The 20,640-nt window shown below is 47.0% G+C and overlaps 1 protein-coding gene across 2 annotated transcripts in view; it reads left to right on the forward strand.

Moving 5' to 3' along the window:
* Window positions 1–20,640, forward strand: part of TNR (tenascin R) — a 397,496-nt gene that overhangs the window by 304,810 nt on the left and 72,046 nt on the right. The window contains exons 3-5 of one of the 2 annotated variants that reach the window (XM_032318828.1): window positions 9,553–10,114; window positions 12,495–12,971; window positions 19,280–19,543. In XM_032318828.1, coding sequence (XP_032174719.1) covers window positions 9,616–10,114; window positions 12,495–12,971; window positions 19,280–19,543 — 1,240 coding nt within the window. In that variant the 5' untranslated portion in view covers window positions 9,553–9,615. The remainder of the gene's footprint in view (window positions 1–9,552; window positions 10,115–12,494; window positions 12,972–19,279; window positions 19,544–20,640) is intronic. The other variant, XM_032318829.1, reaches the window with a different exon arrangement.

The raw sequence follows: 20,640 nt of genomic DNA on the forward strand, positions 1-20,640 counted from the left end.
ACGTATACAACAAATGGTGACATGGTGTTCTCTCAGCTCAGGAAACACCAATGAAAAATAGACATTAATGATAGCACAAAGGTCAGACTCTTGGAAGAATCTGTGACCCAAAGGGTAGAAATTTATGAAGAATTTATTACTTATATTCGACCTACTTCCTAAGGATAGAGGCGAGTGATATACGGAGGCTGTGGCATCTACGACTGAACTGAGAGTCTAGAAATATGACTCAAGATTTAGCGCGTCTCTAACTTGTTATATGTAATTGCGCAAATCATTTCCATACTTTAAGCTTCAACTATAAAATGGGAATAATCACATTGACCATTGTGAGAATTGAATAGGACTCTATCCAAAAATAAATATAAATATATATTTTATTATACTATATTATAGTATTATGTATTATTGCCTTATATTAATATTGTTAATATATTACAATAATTAGTATATGTTAATCATGGTATATATTAACATATAATCTATTAGGTCATTATTAATATTTTAGATTATGTATTTTCAAATATTCTACAGATGTTATGATGTGTTATTACTGTATTAACGTAATATATTACTACATTTAAATCTATTAACACATTATATACATTATTATTAATATATTTTACATATATATTCAAATACCCTATAGAATTTTCTAGGGTCTACAAAAATTGGATACATTCTCAGTTAAATGGAATCTCCATTTACCAAAAATCCTGGGCCAACTTGGAAGACAGACTATCAGTCCTACCTGTCCCCAAAAGGGAATTAGTGCCCTCAGGGGTAAGACATGCCCAGCCTTGCCAGCTGTACTGTAAAGTAGGAATTCAACCTGGAATGATCTCACACACAACCCCCTTCTGATCTTGAGATTTTATTACTCATTTGGTAAAGTTCCCGTGACTGATATTCAAGACCTTATACTTCACGAAGGCATGGCTGGGAGGCCAGGCCAGGGAGAAGTCTCAGAGGTAGAGCCAGATGGAGGCAGGAGGGGGACCAGAAACCAGACTGCCCACCCCAACCGCTGCGGTTTCTCTAATCCACACTGACACAAAGCTACCCACATCCTCTGACCATTTGTGCTGAGAAGCGAATGTGGGCCCGTGGGACTGGGAACCACACATCCTCTGTGCTGATGTTCACACCGGGGCAGGGCAAGGCGAATGCCAGTCAGGAGTCGGGGATGGTCAGGCCCGGTGGGAGGTGATGCCCTGGCCTGGCCCCGTGCCTCCTCCCATACCACTCTGTGTCCTTGCTGACGGCTCAGGGCCAGCCACGGGCCCTGACTGCGGGGAGTTTTCTGCCCTCGGGTTCTTTTCAGAAATCTGACAGGCCCAATAAAGGCCCAGTGCTGAGGGAGACAGCGGGCTCCGAGCCCTCCCGGCAGCCCCGACTGGGCCTCCACTGACACAATGGGGCCGGCTGTAATCACATTACACCCGCGTCTTTCATAATTACCCTCTTTCTCCCAGTGACAGAGCATCCCAACGGCAGGGAGGGAACTATTTTTAAACTAATTCTTACCAAAAAAAAAAAAAAATCACAAAAAAGAGTGTCATTTTCCCACAGATACAGTTCTGGTTTATAAATCACCCCAGGGACAGAGTGGGGACGAAGGCTGGCAGAAGCTGGGAAATCCAAACAGAGCTCTGGCCGCCCACCCCTGGAGATCACCTCTGCTCACCAGTCCAACAACCTGCACGCTCATTTTTTTCTCTCCTGTTGTTTTCTTCCTGAGGTATTTCTGTCTGTCTTCATCTCTTGCATCTCCTCTCTGAGTCGTGGGAGTGGGAGGCAGGGAAGGAAAAAGAAAAACCCCAAAGACATCGCTTCGGTGTGAGTGACCAGTGGCCCTTCCTGTTGGTCACCTCCCCACCTTACCCGCCCCACACCCCCAGCTTCTGGAGACCAGCTCTCCTCTCCCTTCTCTGTGCGTGTTTCTCCATAACCACGCCAAGCTCCTCATGGTGAAGAAAGCAAGCCAGGCGAGGGCCCATGGAGGAGGCCAAGGGCAGGAAGAGGCCCGAAGACCGGCTTCGGCTGGGGCAGGTGCTCCAGCGGGGCTCGGGGAGCCAGGCTCTGTCCACAGGCCTTGGGAGAGGAGCAAGCACTTCAGCCGCCGGGCACCAGCTCGCCTGGAGGACCGGCCTGCTCTGCACCTCATACAAATTACCCAGAGACTCCTCTTGGTGCCGGCCCCGATAATTGCACTGATAAGGAAGCGGGGGTAGGAAATGAATCAATGGCCCCACACAGGTTTCCTGAGCATCAGTCTATCAAATTACTGCGACTCTATTGCACTCTCCTTCCGAGGGTCATTAGCTATCTATCTTGCTCACGAGTGCTGGTGTAGCGCTGAGGCCCAGGTGTATCACTGTCCCGCAGGTTTACATTTGCTCCCTCTGCCTCTAGAAGTCTTGTCGGAGTCTCTCTCCAGCTTGGCTTGCTTCCCGCGTTCCCTCCTCCACCTCCTCAGCTTTCCCCTCTGGACGCCCCAACACACACACACACACACACACACACACACACACACACACACTCACACACACACACACCGCTGCTCTGACTGGCCCATCATGGCCCCAATCCTGGAGTCTTATTAACTGTAGCTGGATGAGCCATCTGAGAGGTAGAAAGACCGTGAGGGGACGGCAAGGCTCTGCTGGTCCCCTCCAGCCTAGGTCACCTCTCATAACACGTGGCATCTAGCTTACAGGTGATGCTGTCACCTCGCACCAAAGCCGGGTGGTGGGTCTGAGAGCAGGTGGGGCCCCTCTACAGGTGACAAGCATATGGAATGCAGCCCTCAGGGGTATGTCACAAGAGGAGGCCAGGCCCCAGAGGAAGCTGCGGAGTTCTATCCACCAGCTTCGCTGAAGAGCGCCACAGAGAGAGACCACGTGCTGAACAGTCAACATTCCTCGTTGGAATGGGAGGTGGAGGTAGAGAATAAAGGCAGAAAGGGAGGTTTCAGGGATGCGAGAAAGAAAAGCCCCTTGGAGATAATGAAGTGACATGAGCTTAGCGCAGTGAAGGACCTATTTATTCAGTCAGCATTAAATAAATGTCCGTTTCATTCCCCTTCCCTTCAGCAACGTCAAACGAAGTGAGAAACATGAAGCCCTCCCCGCCGTTCATTCTGCCTTCTGTCTCTACCTGTCCCCAGAGCAACCACCTAAGCCACACGGAAGTATAGACACTAGAGAGAAGCAGAGGGGCCTGTGGTGTGGTCTGGGGTGGCTTGTGGCTGAGCTGGGTGGGCGCACACCAGCACGAACCTCTGCGGGTCCTGGTCTCCTTAATTACTGGGAAAAGACGAGTTTTTAAAGTGTCCCCCAACTCCTCCAAGATCAAGGTTTACTAGTTTAGAATTGTTCTTGATTCTTTGGGACCCAGTGGACACCGGGCACTTTTAAACAAAGAACCCACCAGACAAGCCTTCCCTCCCAGTGGGAGAGACTAACGCAGTTTCTAGGGTAGTTGCCTGCACTGGTGGAGAAAACATTAAGCTAAAAGTCATGGCTGTCAAGATGTCCTAAATCTGATCCCGGGAGAGGAGAGTGTTGATTTTTAAGAGCTCTGAGTCTTTTCATGAGAATGGTATGTGGCCACTAATTAAAGTTGGCTGAAAACAGCAGTTGGGAGTACAGACTATGGTCAGCAAGATCTGGGTTCAGTCTTGGCTCCTCTGTTCATTAGCTGTGCAATCTTGGTCAAATTCCTTGGCCTTTCCCAAAGTTCATTTTCCTCTTCTCGAATAATGGAAAGAAAGAGGACCTAGCATGGTAGCAAAAACACCGCAGAGCCCTCACCGCAGAGCCCTCCCTGTTTACAGAGGGGCTGACTGACTGATGCCTCCTTCTGATTGGCCGTGGCCCAAGCCAAGCCAGTTGCTAAATATCTTGACTCAAACATCACTCCTCCCTAGTTTATAGAATCATTGTCAGAAGTGAATATAATTATATAAGAAAAACACTGAGCTTGGTGCCTGGTAAAGCTATTGATTTTGCTATGGGTTGAGTTGTGTCCTACAAAGAAAATGTAGTGAAGTTCTTATCCCCAGTATCTCAGAATGTGACATCATTTGGAAAGAGGGTCATTGCAGATGTAGTTAAGATGAGGTTATACTGGAATGATGGGCCCCAATCCAATGTGACTGATGACCATGTGAAGACACAGAGAAGACAATATGACAATGGGGGTGGGGTTTGGTGTGTCCCGTCTACAAACCAGGGACTGCCAGGACTGCCAGCTAGGAGAGAGGTATAGATCTTCCCTCAGAGCACTCAGAAGGAACCAACCTAATTGACCCCTTGATTTTGGATTTGTAGTCTCCAGAATTGTGAGACAAAAAGTTCAGAGTTCATAGTTACTCAGTTGAGATTGGTGACAGCAGCTCTAGGAAGCCAATATGGTTTTATAGTGAGTAGACTCCTCAAAGCCACATGAGAGTATCAGGAAAAAGAAGATCATAAGGTCCATTCTAGCTCATCCTCTCACGTAATTCTTGGAATCCCATCTTCAGCGTCCTCATTAAGCAGACTTTCCACTTGTGCCTGAATACTTCCAGTAGCAGGGAGCTCACTACCCACCATGACAATTAAGTAGTTCTGATTGTTAGAAAAGCTATTCTCTAAATGGAGCCAAAATTGGTTTCCTTGTAGATTACCCCACTTGGTAGAAATTAGTTCCCTTGGACCTTTTGGCAAATAGAAGTCCAATCCTTCCTTCAGCTTTCCATGGCCTTTCAAATACTGACATTGATAGAGCAAGTACGTGCTTGTACATGTCAGAGTTTTAGCAAACGCGATGTCTTCTTGGGTATGATGCACTTCTGCCAGCCACTACGGGAGGGAGAGCTCTGAAGGGCCTCTCATCAGCATTGAAGGTGCCAGCCTGGAAGGGACACACATCACTTCCTCAGAACTGATCAGCCAGTCCCAGCGGCATGGCCGCACCGAACCAAAAGGAGGCCAGAAAACATAGTCCTACCATGTGTCTGGAAAGCCAGGCCGGAAGTACGTGGCGAAGGGCACTGACAATTACGCTATCCTGTCAGTGCAGCTGTCCCTGAGTCATATTACCTGCAACCCTCTCTGGGCATTCTGGGCATGTGTTGGTCATCGTAATGATCACATCGCATTGTTATCCTATTTATTGTGTCTTCATCGTCTCCACAAAACTGAGAGTTTCTCAGGAACAGGGACTGGGTGGGGGAGGGAGGGCACCTGGGTGGCTCAATCGGTTAAGTGTCTGTCTTTGACTCAGGTCATGATCCCAGGGTCCTGGGAAGGAGTCCTGCATCAGGCTCCTTCCTCAGCTGGGAGTCTGCTTCTCCCTCTGCCTCTGCCCCTCCCCTCTGCTCATGCTCTATCTCTCTCAAATAAATAAATAAAATCTTAAAAAAGAAAAAAGAATAGGGACTAGGTCATATGAAATGTTTGGTCTGGGATGAATTTTAGAAGAGTGACCATATAGCTAGAGTAAAAGGCAGAGTCCTTGTAGCGGTTTATAAGGCTGTATCTGAACTGGCTCTCTACCTCTCTGACATCCCCCCACATCTACTCCTTCATTCGCTTGGCCACAGTCTCACTGTCCCTCAAACTCACTAGTCCAGATCCTGCCTCTGAGCCCTCACACTTGCTTTTCCCTATATCTGAAATGCTGTTCCACTGCTATCTGCTTGGCTCACCAGTCCACTTCTCTGAGGTCTCTGCTCAGCTGTCACCTTATCAGAGAAGCCTTCCCTGACCATGCCTTGTAATATTAGCACGACTTTTCCTGCCCTGTTAGTGCCCCGACCCCTCATCTTTTAGTCTTCTCCACTTACATTTGCTGATACAAACACACACAAATGAATGTTACATCATCATACACCAAATACCATATGCTATGCCTTATAGGATACATTATACATGGTACACAGGTTTCTCTGCTATCTGAAGGTAGAGTTTCCTATGAAAGCTTTCATAAGTTGAAATGGCATAAAGAGAAGAAACACGTACCATTAATTCATATGGAATAGTTTTTTAGCCTTGCCAAACCCAAAAAATTACCTCTCTTGGGCTTTTCTAACACCTTAGATCACATTTTGCTAATGGACACACAAAATAAATTGAGATAAAGTACAGATGCTCAGAGACACAGTTCAAAGCTCCTGCGGCTCAAAGCTGAGATGCTGAGTGTCGTCCCTAGGGGAAGTGGGACAGCATCCATCCCTCTCACTGCTTGAGGTACGCACTGCCTCTATCACTGTGTACAGCAGAATCAATGCTGAATGCTGTTTTTGCTTTTTTTCCTAATTTCCTAAATGTAAAAACCCTTTTCAGAACTAATATAGGTCTCTCCCAAGTGAAGGTGGCATAACGCCAACTCTCAAAGAGCAAGAGATACTTGCACACGATTATTTTTACTATTTATTGTTTGCCCTCCCTCTGACACACACATACACACCCAGGCCCAGACACATGTGCAAACACACCTGAAAGAGACTTCTATGAATGAAGGAACCCACGTATGGTAGGTACTCAATAAATATCTGTCGAATGAAAAAGGAACCAATGTACCTCATGAGTCTTCATTTCTCTGGTCCAATGCCAAGTTCCTCCCTCTCATAGGACAAAACTGAGTCTCTTCAACAACCTGGTCCCCCAGAAGTGGTCAATGATTCGTGCGGTACAGAGCGAAACAGCCCTTTCCTTCGCCTTTGTTCTGTGTTTTAATTCATAAAGCCTAAATTTAAGTAAGATTTTGGAGGTTACAATATCACGCTGTCGATGGAATCATAGTTAAGTTTGTAATTGACTAGGGTCATAAGTGCTATTCACACATAAAGTAAGACTTCTTCTCCATGGTTACTTCTGTAGTTGTCGCTTTGGATCTAAGTGTAGGACCTGACATTCTTCCCTCTTAATTTGCCTGTCACTTGTCTTCCTTTCCAGTTATAACATCATTTATTCTTTCACTTATTTATTGAGTGTCAACTACGTGCAAACAAATCTGCATTACATGCTATGGGTTTTATGGGATAATTTTACAGTTCCTGGGTTAAAAAAAAAAAAGCTATTCAGCAATAGCAGTATGGATCAGACAAACCAATGTTAGTTTAGTAAAAGAAATAGCTAAGACTCCTCGGCCTTCGGTGTGAGAGCGAGGGTCAGTGACTGATAGCAGAGCCATTCTGGGGAGCGCTCAGTGATAGAAGGGGCAGAAGCAACCTTCCAAGGAGGCAATGGCTGGGGACCCGGAAACAGAAAGCCAACAGCACCCTACACTGAGGGCCTTGGAAAGAGCTGACAGCCATGAGGGTAATTTGGTTCAGACACATCACTCTATCTATCCCCAAGGCTGATTTACCTTATCTTGATGTGGCCAGTGGATCACCTCGTCCCAGATTAGCTCCAAGAACCTCTCCCTTGTTCAAACAAGGGTATGCTAAGTTTGTGCTTTCTTGGTGTCCACTGATGGATGAGACTTCCCCTGTGTTCCAGCAATTTCAGGGCAGTCCTTGGAGAGGGGAAGAAGCAGAACAATTATTCTACATTATCTGTAAACAATATTTATTTATTTTAATTAATGCCAGGTACTAGGTAAGTACTGTACAGATAATAAACATCCCTACAATTCTGGAAGGTAGGTACCGTTATAATCCCCATTGTGTAGATGGGGAAATGGAGGCCTACAGCTAGAAAAGTGAAGGAGCTGGGTCTGAACCCAGATGGTCTGGCTCCGGTGTCCATGATCTTAACAGCTCTGCTCAGTTTCCTCTTCATACTGGAAACAGGGACAGACTATGGTTCAATATACAACATAAAGGCTGAGTAATGAGATGTGGTTTTTGTACGAGTCACTAATACAGATCATTTTTACCAAAACCAACCCTCAGACACTGTCCAGTTGAACTGAAAGGGACAAGAATAATGAATAACTTGAGGATAATGGAAGGAGATCAAATAAGTTGGAGAATGATTCAGCCCTTTGCTCACTGGGCAGTCACTCGTTAATTTATCTGTTTATTCGTCCTTCCAAGCGTCCACTCATTCATCCAACAGCCACGCACTGAGCACTTTTGCTGCCCGAGGCACACATCAAATGCTGCAGATAAGACGTGGTCTGACCAGAATCGATTTTGCAGTCCAGGTGGGGAGAACCAGGCAAAGGAGACGCAGGTCTAGCGTGAGACATGCTGTCAGCGGGGCTTAACTTCGCCTCACTGGGGAGAGCAGATGAAGGGACAGGAGGGAAACGGTGAAAGGAAGAAGCTTCACGGAGGAAGGAACATTGGATCTGACCCTAGCAAAAGTCTCTAGCTTCAATATTCCCAGGAAGATCCTAGAATTACACAACTGCCATCAGAGACAACAGAAAATTGAACATGCTTTCAAGGAATGAGCTAGAGCACAGCAGTTAGGAAGACAGGCTTGGGGTCTGTGAAAGTTCATCAGGCCTGAATTCAAATCTTAACCTCTCCAGGCAGAATTGCCTCGATCATGAGATGGGGGTATCTTCCATCATGAGATGGGGATATCAGCCCCCCTCGGGCTATCCCCAGGGCCAGGAAGGTCACGTGCAAGGTACAGAGCCCAGTCTGGGCGCCAAGCCCCATCACTAGGCACCAGGCATCATTTGTGTCTTCTCTCAGTCCCAGCTAGCCTTACCCCATCCCTCCGTCTTTAATCTTCTTAGAAGCTGTAACACTACCTTTAGAACCAAAATTTGTAAGCCTCTTTCCTCTTTTACATCGGGGATAAAAAAGAAATATAATTTCTGCAAAACTGATTTGCATTACAGTAAATTTCTCATCCTCTGTGGGTTTTGGTGACTAGGTAATCAGCAGAGGAGCTAATTCATTATTTTAGCAATTTAAACAGGACCTCGGAAGAAAGGCACCCCGTGGTCACAAAGCACCGGGACTAAACTAATGAGAAGATTAAAAGAAAGTTCGGCTCACACAGTCTCCGATAATCACAAACGTACCCAAGGATTATTAACAACCACAATTACTTGGAACTACATTATCTGCCTGGTTGGTTATTCCAAAGTCAACTCGTATTGAATACATGGGCTTAGAGGAGTTCATAAGTTATTTTGAAGTGGCTGGCAGGGCCCCCTCGCTAACAAATATGTGGGAAAATATGAGGGTATGCCTGAGGCTCCCTGGTACCCTTCATCCTACTTCTCACCCAGACGTGAAAGTAAGCTCTGAGCTCTCCTTGGAGGAATAGCTTAACCACCAACCCCCAGTTGTCAGTCCTCACGGGTCCTCTGGGCTGGGCCTTACTTGCCCACCATGGGGCTCAGATGCGAGCATTCTAGATAAGCCTTTTGAGAAATCAAAATGTCCTTCTGCAGAAGCAGTGTCCATTTTCAGGAATCCATCCCTCTCTGGGACAAAGCTCTGGGCTTCTGTGATCCTGATAGCTACTGTCCCTTCCCAACCTACCCGTGGAAAATCCTAAGTGCCTCCTCTACAGCTTTGTAGGATTTCGCCCAGCCCTGGTGCTCCGCACAGGTCTCAGGGGTCATCTCCTTTCTCGGTCTCTCTTGCAGATTCCCACAACTCCCGGCTGTGTGCTGCAGGCTGGTCTTGAACCCGGAGCTCTGGCTGAGAGAATGGGGGTGGATGGGGAAACAGTGGTCCTGAAGAACATGCTCCTTGGCGTCAACCTGATCCTCCTGGGCTCCCTGCTCAAGCCCTCCGAATGTCAGCTGGAGGTCACCACGGAAGGGGTCCAGAGACAGGCGGCAGAGGAGGAAGGAAGTGTGGCCAACTACAGCGCTTCTGGCAAAGAGCAGCCTATGGTCTTCAACCACGTGTACAACATTAATGTGCCCCTGGACAACCTCTGCTCCTCTGGGCTGGAGGCCTCCGCGGAGCAGGAGGTGAGTGCCGAAGACGAGGCGCTGGCGGAGTACACGGGTCAGACCTCGGACCACGAGAGCCAGGTCACCTTCACCCACAGGATCAACCTCCCCAAAAAGGCCTGCCCCTGCGCAGGCTCAGCCCGGGTGCTGCAGGAGCTGCTGACCCGCATCGAGATGCTGGAGAGGGAGGTGTCGCTGCTCCGGGACCAGTGCACCAGCAACTGCTGCCCAGAAAGCGCGGCCACAGGTAGGGGCTGGGGGCGCACGGGTCCCCCCGCAAGGGCAGCCAAGGCGCGGGGGGGGGGGGGGTACTGTGCGCCGGCGGGGCAGCCTCTCTCCGGGCACGCACACACGGAGGGAACAGTGCGCTGCTCTGCTCGCGGCTGCAGCTCTCTGCCACTGCGTCTCACATCTACATGCGGTCCTTCCCCAGGGGAATCGGGGCAGCATTCTCTACGCTGCTCAGTCTGAAATACATTAACCTGATTTGGGGGGGATGAGTCAGGTAATGGTACATCGGTTCAGCGCAGCAACTTCTGTGGCGAGCAGGGAATTTGGTGTCTGTCTTCATTCATCTTTGGTTTTCACAGGCTGTTGAATTGATATCTCTCCATGTTAACCTCGGGGACTAGAGAACGCGGGCGCTCTTGCTCACTCAGCCACAGCCTCTCTCCCATCTGAGTAAATGATAGTCATTAAGGTCTCCGAGGACCTGGCCTCATCTCCCGCAGGATGCAGGCTTCAGCTCCCTCCGCAGACGCGCACGTGGGTGCGCTTGCACACACATGCACCTGCTCGCACGCGCACGCGCACGGAGTAATGCGCGCTCGAAGGGCTGATTCCACACCCCCAAAGGCTGGGGGTCTAGATTTACCTCTCGACTCACCCACCCCTGACTAGGAACACTTAGAAATTACTATCTTGACCTCTCTGGGAGGGGTCATTACACCTTCAGAGCCAGACTCCCTGAGTTCAAATCCTGGCTCTGCTACTTACTAGCCAGTATTTAAGCAGGTTACATAGCCCGTGCCTTCTTTCCCCACCTACAAATGCTGATAAACGACAATGACAGGGATGACTACATACAGAATTAGGACTAAACAGATGAAAGGCTGGCTTCTGGTAAGTCCCATGGCAGCAACAGCGATCCGCCGACCCTTAACCAATAAAGATTGTGTTAGTCCCCTTTTACGTCCAGTCCTCTCGCCCACAAGGCACCTTAGAGCCGCGCCATTCATTCTTTAATGAGAAAGGGATTCATCTAACTATCCTGGGTTCCGGTTTTCAGCTCTGTAGGTTCTGGTATCTGGAGGCTTTCCAGGGAAGAAGCTGGAGGTGGCAGGGATGACACGGAACAAGGCCAAGATAACACACCAAAATTAGGGGCAGATTCTGTGTGGTGAAATATTGCCCAAGTTTTCGCACCTCTTTGTTGGCCTCATAACCAAAACTATAAATAAACAACGTGAAGAAGACAAAGTCCAGTCATTCAGTCTCCTGTTCCTCCCATTCTTTGGTGGGAACTTTCAGGCCATTTTGCCTTTTCAGTGGAGCTGAGGTATACAGGGAAGTCATAGGTGTCCATGGACATGAACTCTTCAGTGCCCAGCTGGGCAGCCTCTGAGTGGGTTTTCTCCCAGCTTCCTACTGGGCTCCGTGGCAGATGTGGAAAAATCCACAAGCAAGAACTATGTTAAAGCAATGTCTGTGGCGTCCTTTCAGACCACGGGGCTAGGTAAAGTGGCAGAATTTAAAAAGGCTGTAACTTGCTTGATTTCATCTCCCCAGAGCCAAGCACAGAGAAGGATGCCAAGCAGGTACTAGGCTCGTGTTTGCTTAATTAGTTTATTTGACTCATGCTAGACAGATAAATTAACCCCTGTAGTTATGGTGTGGAAAGGGCCGGGGCAGAGATATGCATAGAATCCAAAAAGATCAGAGCAAACAGTAATGAAATGAGACTGAAGTTATGGGAAGCCTTAGAAGTGACCCTGGTGCTGAGTTGTGATAAATGAGCCAACTTAGTTAGATGGCAGGAAGGAAAGGGAGCAAGATGTGTCTGTAGCACAAATGACCTTGCCCTCCACAGCAGCCTCAGCGCTCAGCCTACCTCCCCTTGGGTCGCCATCAGTCCCCACAGCCCGCTCCTGGGTGTCTTTGTCAGGGACCTGCACTGTGGCCAGAGCATCCCGCAGGATTAAACCCGGGTTATCTTCTCTGGGACTGCCTGTTAATGCACCCTGGCTTAAGCTCCTCCCTCCCCTATCTCCCCCTCTCTCTAATCAGTTTCTCCTGGGAGCACTTTCTAGTAAGTCCCTTGACCTGAGCCCTCATCCAAGGTCTACTTCCAGGGGACCCAAGCTAAGACACACTGAAGGTTAACTCCTGGAGGACAAGTCACCAGATCTCATTTATCCTTGCCCCCAGCACCAAGCTAGGCACAGGCAACCCAGATTTGGTGAGAACTGGTTATGAAATTGGGTATGTACCAAACTAGGTTGAGCTTGACTGTCAGCCGCCCAAATCTAACCAGAGAGTGAGGAGAGAGGTGTGTGCCCACCCCTCCCCCTGCGCCATTTACAGGAGGAGCCACTGCTTCCCTTTGACCTCCTCCTTGACCCTTCCAGGACAACTGGACTACACGCCTCACTGCAGCGGCCACGGCAACTTTAGCCTCCAGTCCTGCGGCTGCATCTGCAATGAAGGCTGGTTCGGCAAGAACTGCTCCGAGCCCTACTGCCCGCTGGGCTGCTCCAGCCGGGGTGTGTGCGTGGATGGCCAGTGCGTCTGTGACAGCGAGTACAGCGGGGGCGACTGCTCCGAGCTCCGGTGCCCGACAGACTGCAGCTCCCGGGGGCTCTGCGTGGATGGAGAGTGTGTCTGTGAAGAGCCCTACACAGGCGAGGACTGTAGCGAGCTGAGATGCCCCGGGGACTGTTCGGGGAAGGGGAGATGTGCCAATGGCACCTGCTTCTGCCAGGAGGGCTACGTGGGGGACGACTGCAGTCAGCAGCGGTGTCTGAACGCCTGCAGTGGGCGAGGACACTGCCAGGAGGGGCTCTGCTTCTGCGAAGATGGCTACCAGGGCCCTGACTGCTCGGCAGGTAGGATGAGAGGTAGGAAGGGGGGCTGCAGAGGGCGTTCGGCGAACGAAGCGGGGGTGGAAAGAGAGATGAGAGGGAAGGTGTATTTCATGCAAAGGAATTCCCGATTGGGTTGTGCTCATTTGCTTTCTAAGAGAGCCGGATTCTTGCGTCCGTCACAATTGATGAGATGGAAAGGCAGACACCAGAAATGGTCACCTTCAGTCGGAAAGTTCTGACTGAGACTAGAGCAAAAGCGATGCTACCAAAGGTGACAGCATTCCGCTGTCCTCGCGGTGGAGGAAAGGAAAGCAGAGTCCCGCCATGGGATCACCTTAGACAAGGCCACTCTATAGCTCAAGGGGCTGCTGAGAGCTCCACCTGCCCCCAGGGGTCCCCCTTGCCGCTTGCCATATTCCAGGAACATGATTTTCCTTTTCCACGCTACTGCGCAAAAGAGCAGTTAGTCCGCAAAAACAAGACTAGCCAGACACACTGGTTATTTCATAACTCACATATTGCCAGAGCTTCCTAATTGATGAAATGATCTAGTGTCCACACAGAAAAAAAATATTTATAGGCGGGACGCCTGGGTGGCTCAGTTGGTTGGACGACTGCTCAGGTCATGATTCTGGAGTCCCGGGATCGAGTCCCACATCAGGCTCCCAGCTCCACGGGGAGTCTGCTTCTCTCTCTGACCTTCTCCTCGTTCATGCTCTCTCTCACTGTCTCTCTCTCAAATAAATAAATAAATAAATAAATATTTATAGGCAAGAAATTAAATGTAAACAGGAATAAAGTCCTAAAGGCATCAAACAACAACTCACATTCTAACAATTAGTATAGAATATCAAAAGGCAATACAAAAATAAAAATTTTTTTTAATTTTTAAATTTTTTTTAAATATTTAAAAAAAAGAATATCAAAAGGCTGTGACTCACTTTGTTCCAGAGGACATTGAGCAAATTAGAACCAACCCCACACGTAGTCTAATGCTGTGGAAGCTGATACAAAGGTGATATCCTGAAATGAAGATCTAAATCCAGCAGAGGGGAAAATATTCATATCTCACTGGAGATTTTTTTATCTAAAATTAGATGATTTTCATCATTTCACTGTTATTGCTCATCCTTTTCTGACTGAATCAATGGCTCTTGCTGATACATTTTGTTTGTGTATCAAGTTACCTGATTGACCTTGATCCTTTCCATTTACGAGTGAATCTGTAACAGTGGGTTCAGAGGGTCCACTGGGAGGATTTAAAATAAAAAATAACAGCAATAAAATATCTTTAAACCTTCTGATGGGTTGTCTGCTGGGAGGTCAGCTTCATTGATTTTCTGGTCTTCAGCATCACTAGTAGTTCCCCACCTGGATAAAGGGACCAGTCCGACAAGGTCCCTGCACCTGTGACTTCAACTTAATTTCTTTCACAAGATCCATGGCAATAATGGAAAAACAAAACAGTAACACACTGCTTAGAGAAAAAAATCTTTTCACTTTCCTTCATTTTTTTCCACATTTTTATTTCATTTAGCCTCCCCATTTTGTTTACTGAACTGAAATGTCTTTCTAAAAACACATGTAGTTGTTATAGCAATTGTTCCAAAGGAAAATTCAAGCTGAAGTTAAGCCTCGTCGCTACGTGAAGCCTTGTTTGAATCCAAAGTCACGAGGGAGCTGCTGGCAAGGGGAGGCTGAGGGATGGCCCTGGATTCCAGCCACTGGATGAAGCTCCAGGAGGCCCCCGCAGAGGATGCTAAGGGTCAGCCTGAGCCATTGCCCTGGATGGCTATTCTGTAGCCCATCTGCTTCTTAACAGAATAGATCTTTGTTGGGCTGTACAACCCTGCCATTTCCTGCCATATTCCTGACCCTGCTTTTCTACAAGAGTGGGTCCATTTGCAGACAAAATCTTAACCTAATCCTGGATCCAGATGGAAGTGGAGATAAACCCACCTTGTCGCTCAGGGAAGACCCAGCAGCTGGATGGAGTCCAAACCGTGAACCCGTGTTACCTCCAACACTTTACCTCTGTGCTGTTTGAAGAAGACTTCGGGAGCCCCAGATGAATGACTTTACAGATTCTAGAAGCATGTGAGGAAGGACAGGTGCATCACCTCTACCTGTTTCTATAGCAACCCCACAGCCACAGCTCATTGCAGGAGGTGCTGCTCTCAGCGCCTGCCTTTTAAACCGAGCACCACAGGTCTCTTCCAGAGAAGTATCTGGGTCATTATCTAAAGTGCTACTTTGCTTGCTCTTTGAGAGAAGGCTGTGGGAGAGGGGACTATTTACCCACTGTTTGACATTTCTGGCCAGATGCGCACACCACGGCGTCACTGCTTCCCTTTCCAGCAGGAGTGAGGACAGGAGAGAGAAGAAGAAGGAAGTTGAAATCATGGAGATCCACAGATATACCTCTGCACGGGTCCTCCTTTTCTCTCTGGCAAGGCCACGGCACAAAGCTGCCCATTGTGTGGGCTTCCTTCTGAGCCCCCTACACCACCAGAGCTTGGGTACAACCGACTAGCCTTGATGAGGCCACTAAATTTGACTCCAAGCCTTGATCTTTGCCCATAACCTGCCCCAGGACAAAATCTCAGCCTTCCTGCCTCTGTTCTCTGGCCATGTAAAGATAATAGAATGAAAAAGTCATGAATATGAACCCTCAAAACAGGCCATAGAAAGAAGTTACACTGGGCTTCTCATTTTACAAATTCAAAAAGCAGCAGTCCAGAAAGACAGAAAGAGTTTCCCAAGCCAGACCGCTAATTAATGGCAGAGCAAGAATGAGAACCTTGGTCTCCTACCAACTTCTAGCACTCTTTAATCCTCTCTGGGATGCTAAGTAGAGCAGAATTGAAAAATGAAAATTATAAAAACCACATACACAAAGAAATAGTCTTTTGATAGGAAAGCTGTACCCTGTCAAGTGATTTTTTTTTTTTTAAGGCATTGGAGGTGATGGAGAGAAGCACGTTAAACTGTTTGTCCACATCTGTCCCCAGTGAAGGAGGTTAGCACAGCGTCTGTCCGGTGAACTGGCCGAAACTCCCCATGAGTCAGCAGGAGGAAAGAACCACCGGAGCAGGACTTGAAACGATCCAGATTGCTGTTCCCTGGACTTCAGTCAGACCTGCGGAGATCCATCAACGTCAGCCTCTGTCTCTGCCCACACTGCAGCCAGCCTGACCTCTGGCACCTGAAATTACTCGCTCCTTGGAGCAAGACGCTTTATGCAATTGGTTCCAACTGCTCTCAGCTCCTGCGTGCACAACTGAGGCAGGATCTAGAAAGTAAACTGCGTGGAATCTTTGCAGATAAAGCAACTCCAGTTCTTCAGGCCACCGTTTATTCCTTTTTAACTGCCTGCTCTTCCCCAAAGTTCAAAGTTGGAACCCCAAATAAAGACTATGAGTACTCCGCTTCCATCCTCAATTCATTGAATCAAGGCATAGGGCTCTTCTACAGGTGCTTTTAATAGTTCAGTATCACTTCATCTGATGAGAATTACTGGTCCCCGATGTACACAGCTGCTGCTAAGTTATAGGGCAAGTGCCGGTGGTCGTGGCCTCTTCCACTGAGCCCATGGCCCCCAAGGTTACTCCCACCACAAAGAAAGCCATTGCTGCTCTATCATCACAAGTGAAGGCAGTGTTAACCACCAGGCTCAGGTCTCAAGATAAAAAATTTGCCAAGTTAAGCTGTCAAGATAAAAAATCCTTCTACACTACCTTCTTCTTTTAAAATCCCAAAGTTCTCCGCATGGATCATTATTAACTTTATTTTCTGGAAGAAGGAACCAAAAAGAAATATGCCGACTTGTCCCTAGTGCCCTAAGAGTTGTTGACGACTTGAAATTTGGAATGGCCATTTCTGTGACTATGACAGGAGAAGTCCCACTTAGGAAACTTGGAATTGGTTGTGTTGAATCACCAGAGGCAGGCAGTAGAGAATCCTTTTTAAAATAAGTTTCTTACCTCTAGGCTAAGCCCCAGTCTGAATTCTTGTCTTAAAGAACAGTCTGAACTCTCCTTCACGTAGTTACATTAGGTGGCTATGTATTAATGAAAAATAGCATCGGGCTCAATCCATAACCCGTCCTACAAATTGTAGGGGAAAGAACACTAGTTATAGAAGATCTGGTTTTGGGAGCAGATTCTCCCCCCAACTCCCCGACTTTTAGCAAGTCCCTTAACCTGGGTCTCAGTTTCTCCATTTATAAAATTGGGACAATCATATCTATCCAGTCTACCTCGTAGGGCTGCCATTAAAGGACTTCTTCACATTTCATTTATATGGTGTGTGTGAACATGATTTATAGGTTGTGAAATGCCGAGCAAATATAAAGTGGTATTGTTTACTGGCTAAAAGGTTCTAGAGCCATTCTGCCTGGTTGAAATCTTTGCTTCTGTGGTTGCTGATGGTGGTAGCCAGTTTTCTCATCTGTAAAACAGGCGTAATAATAATACCTATCTCATGGTGTTGGTAAGAGGACAAAACAAGATAGTCCACACAAGAGTGCTCGGCATTGTGCCGGGTGTACAATAAATGCTCAATAGAATCGGCAAAGTACTAACTGATTCTATATATAAACTTATCCCCCCTTGGTGCAGGGGCCAGGCTATCCCAAAGATCTTAGTGCAGTTCAGAGCATTAATAATGTCAGAATTAGAAAGGATATAAGCTTATAAATGATCATTTGAGGTTCAATTATTTAAATCTCATTTACATACATTTAGTTTCATAAATGAAAAAAAATTTTAAAGTGAATGTTTAATTTTTTTGTTTGTTTCAGTCAGCATTTGCTATCTCTACTCACAGGGAGTTCTGCTTTCTAGACTGTTCTGTACAATGAATGATTTGGGGCAATGGCAGTCAAAGCAAATGCTCAGCGCTGCAAATATACGGTCCTAATTTGCATCCCATGAGTCTGAGTTAGAGGGCTTGTCATTTCTGCCTCTGCTGAGGATCTGAGGGCACAAGTGTGAGCAGAACAGAGCGGACAGGCACTGTCCCCTCACACAGTCTGTGAACAGCAGCTGGCACAGTCCTGTGCTCTTGTGAAGGTGGAAGACTGAGGACATTCAGAAGAGACATTCAAAGCCAGTGATGGCTCTTAAATTAACATCTTCACCACACGTAAATTTATAAGTTAATTATAATTATTTCAACATTGTCCCAATTTTTTATTTACTCTCTAGGCAGTTGCAATGACAAGCACCCTGGACTGAGTCTCCTAGTGGGTCTTAAAGGTTCAGTTACTTAATACTCACACTCCTGGTGAATCATCACTTCCTAAGGAAACCATACATGAAAGCCTATTTGAGTGAGACTTATTCTTGGGTGATACTTGGGGTGACATTGGGGATGTGAAACAAGAGGGAAAAATAAACCCTCAAGAATACTTCTTTATCATCATCCCCAAGATCAAGGCTAAGAAGAACTAGTCTAACAGAAGTCACATTTCTTTTAAAACCTAAACGGTCTCTTTTTAAAAGGGAGAATAATACAATAAAGGGTTACTGTGTGTCTTCATCGGGCCATGACATCCAGAACTTACTGTTTTGGTTTCTTATAATTTGCAAGATAACCAAGAATAAGCCTTTATTCCCACTTACCAAGTCAAATATGGGTCCCTAAGGTAATCTGATGACATTTCACTTTTTTAACTACTAAAAACGTTGGTCAGTGGTGTGCTGTTAAATATGTAACAACTAGCCCTCTGAGCGAAAAAATTAAAAACCCTGCTTTATAGCATTTGCCAATTTCCATGGTGGAAACACTCCTTCCATGGCCGATTTCAGACTACCATCATGCCATATGGCGCTCAACACAGGATCAGGAACACCTGTGCAGTAGAATCCAGTTCGACAGAGAGGTACGACACACGTGAATTACCTTGAGGGCATGGATCATAGTAAAATGTCATGAAATAATCTGAAAGTGATGAGTTTTGAGTATTTATTCCCTTTGTTTTCCATACAATTTGCTTGACTGTACGTTTTTACAATTTAATCTTCAGTGATAACTGCATTTAACAACGCTCTTGAAAAAGTCCTGAACATTTGACATCCAGCTTTCACCAGCTAGCAAGAGTTGGCTCGGGCACACCACTGGCTTGCTGCCCTAGGGAGAGAGGATCACTAAGCACCGAAAAGACAGGAACCTACCCGCAGAAGGAGTGACAGATCACTCCAAGCCAGTGAGAGGAGCAGGACACACAGCAAGGGTGCATGGGGTGAGATGTAAGGAAGAGGGTTGAGTCCAGGATGGGGAAAGGCAGTCCTCTGAGCTCACGCTGTCTGTGTATTGCCTCCCGGTAGTTGCCCCTCCAGAGGACTTGCGAGTGGCTGGTATCAGCGACAGGTCCATTGAGCTGGAATGGGACGGGCCGATGGCAGTGACGGAATATGTGGTCTCTTACCAGCCGACGGCCCTGGGGGGCCTCCAGCTCCAGCGGCGGGTACCTGGAGATTGGAGTGGCGTCACCATCACGGAGCTGGAGCCAGGTCTCACCTACAACATCAGCGTCTACGCTGTCATTAGCAACATCCTCAGCCTTCCCATCACTGCCAAGGTGGCCACCCGTACGTAACATTTCCCCATCCTACTTCATTTTTCTTTCCCCTACATGAGATCATGGGCATTCATGATGGTAGTGTCTTTTCTTAATTCTTCAGGGATGCCTGCAATAGTCACAGCCCGGGAGGGGAAGGGCTTCTGATGCGACCCCACTTGGAAAAGGGTAAATCGTTAAAAAGGCACTTCCGATTAAGAGAATTTCCAAATCTAGTCAGCTCCTATCAGTTATAGAACCAAAAGGACAAAAAGGCAATTATTGAGTTCTGACTTGGCCTAAGCTCGAGTCTGATTAGAAGTCAAAGAAACTATGAGACTTCTACAGACTTTGCATCTAGTTAGGGATTCAAAACCAGAAGATATGAAATAGGATGTATAATAAGCAAGTGCTAAATGGTATGTTACAGATGGTAAGTGTATAGCAGAGTGGGAAAAAAAAATCTTATTTAAAACCACACTGACGACACCCACTTCTCCTCAGAGAGAGGTGGCATAATTTCTTCATGGTCTTTTGTTTAGCAAAATATAGTCTATTTTGATTATAAAAGTTGAGGCTCGAGAGGATAGTTTAAGAAAGATTCAGTGAAGAGAAAGAGAGGCTGAGACATAGACAGAGGCCAGCTAAACTGCTCTCCATAAGAAATAGGTTGTTGTGGGGTTTTTTTCTTTAATTTAGGACAGGGGAAAATTCCTATAGGTGCATATCTGCATTTTACATATATTTTATTTAAGCACAGAAAAATTTTAAAAGATTGCCTACCAAGTATTAACATCAGCTACCTCAAAGAGTAGAGTAAGAAGCACATAGAAAGGAACTGTTATTTTTTTTTCTCTTTATACACCTCTGGTTTCTTAGACCATCTTTTCCAATACAGCTCCTCCACCTCTCAGATGCTGGGAAGATGACTTACAATTCAACTCAGACACTGTGTACCTGGAGTGAGTGTCAAGTCCCACAGGTTAGGGCCTGAGTCCCACAGGACTGTCTGCACCTCGGGCACCCCGTCACAGGTCCAAAGCTGTCACAGGCACTAATGACTGACCAGGTGTAAACTCCCACAACCCTTCCTTAGGTTTGATAATTCCTTAGAACAATTCACAGAAC

The sequence above is a fragment of the Mustela erminea genome, chromosome 17 (genome assembly GCF_009829155.1).
Source record: "Mustela erminea isolate mMusErm1 chromosome 17, mMusErm1.Pri, whole genome shotgun sequence".
In the NCBI taxonomy this organism is placed as follows: domain Eukaryota; kingdom Metazoa; phylum Chordata; class Mammalia; order Carnivora; family Mustelidae; genus Mustela; species Mustela erminea.